General features: G+C 61.7%; 1 protein-coding gene across 1 annotated transcript in view; it reads right to left on the reverse strand.

Annotated features, from left to right (window-relative positions):
• Positions 1–1,515, reverse strand: part of LOC105994954 (dedicator of cytokinesis protein 2-like) — a 68,134-nt gene that overhangs the window by 56,862 nt on the left and 9,757 nt on the right. Inside the window, exon 6 of the mRNA XM_013028622.1 lies at positions 1,023–1,102. Within this exon, the coding sequence (XP_012884076.1) occupies positions 1,023–1,102 (80 nt within the window). The remainder of the gene's footprint in view (positions 1–1,022; positions 1,103–1,515) is intronic.

Consider the following 1,515-nt stretch of genomic DNA (forward strand, 5'->3'; position numbering starts at 1 on the left):
CAGCTGGGAATACCACCTTCCTTCAAAAGAGTCCTCCCTATGAGATCATCCCCAGAGAAATGCTGCCGGCCAGAGAGGACGGCCACAGTGCTGTCCCCTGAACCAGCCGAGGAGGAAACCCCAGGACGTGGGCCAGAAGGCAAATGGCAGACAGACAAAAACGTACCTTGTTGTTGAGAGAGAAATGGACGGGGGGAGAGAGCTGGGGGGGGGAGGGGCAACACTGTGACCTAATACTACACAGCAGTGTTTTAAAGTGTTAGGTAGCTAGGTGTGGTGACACACTCCTGCAATCCCAGCACTGAGCTGAGGCGGGAAGATCTCAGGTTCAGCCCTGGGGACACAGCAAGACCCTGCACGCGTTTACGCAGCGTTGGTGTGCGTAAGGAGACATCACGCGTGAAAAAGAATGCGTGCAGCCTTGTGCGTGAAAACAGACAACGACAAACCAGATGCGTTGGCTGCTGCATGCTCACGGCCGGCGGGGGTCGGCGCAGGAAGAGAGATCTCTCCAGAGAAGGACCCGACCGCCGGCAGAGGTGAGGAGCTGGGGAGGGACCGGGGCCGGGGCTGGCGGAGGGGAGGGGGAGCAGAGGCCCGGGCCTGTCTCGTGTGTGTGTGTGTGTGTGTGTGTGTGTGAGACATTTTACCACATGCGCCCGTGCACAGGTATGCACACACAGACACAAAATCATCCTATTTGTTGTTGAGAAAGAGATGGAAAAATGGTGACCTAGAAAGGAATAGCACGGAGGCTCATGGATGGAGGCTCGAGGGTGGAGGCTCTCGGGTGGAGGCTCGAGGGTGGCCTCCACTACCAGACACGGGGAGGGAGGTCGGGCTGGGGAACGGGGCTGAGAGGTGGGCACAGTCTGGGGTGTGCAGACGCAGAGGGAAGCAAGCGGGTCACCGTGGCCCTCGAGTCAGGGGGAAGCTCCGCCACGCAGCCACGCGGGCAGAGGCAAGCCTGGAGCCCCCACGGGGCTCGGCCCCGTGCCCTGGGGAGGGTGGCGCCCAGGCACCATGCTGCTGCCTCCTGCTTTCCTAGATTCATCCGGAGGCGTGCTCGGCCCGGCCCGGCCCGGCTGGGAAGGAGGCTGCACTGTGGAGGGAGCGCATGGGGGCGGGAACGGCCCGGGACGCCTCCTCCCTCCGCCACGCTGCAAATGCTTCACAAAGCAAAAGGGGTGCGCGCCGCAGCTCCCGACTGTAAACCCAGCCACACGAGACCCGGACCACGGTTTCAGGAAAGAAAGGGAGAAGAGGGAGAAAAGGAAAAGGCCATGCGGACGCTGCTGAGCCTCCCCAGCCCTGCAGAAACGCTCCTGCCGGGCTGGGAAGGTGGCTCAGGGGTAGAGCGCTTGCCTTGCATGCATGGGGCCCTGGGTTCGATTCCTCAGCACCACATAAGCAGAAAACGCCAAACGTGGTGCTGTGGCTCAAGTGGTAGAGCGCTAGCCTTGAGCTGAAGAGCTGAGGGACAGTGCCCAGACCCAGAGTTCAGGCCCCATGACC

This window comes from Dipodomys ordii, unplaced genomic scaffold, assembly GCF_000151885.1.
Source record: "Dipodomys ordii isolate 6190 unplaced genomic scaffold, Dord_2.0 Scaffold112, whole genome shotgun sequence".
NCBI lineage: Eukaryota > Metazoa > Chordata > Mammalia > Rodentia > Heteromyidae > Dipodomys > Dipodomys ordii.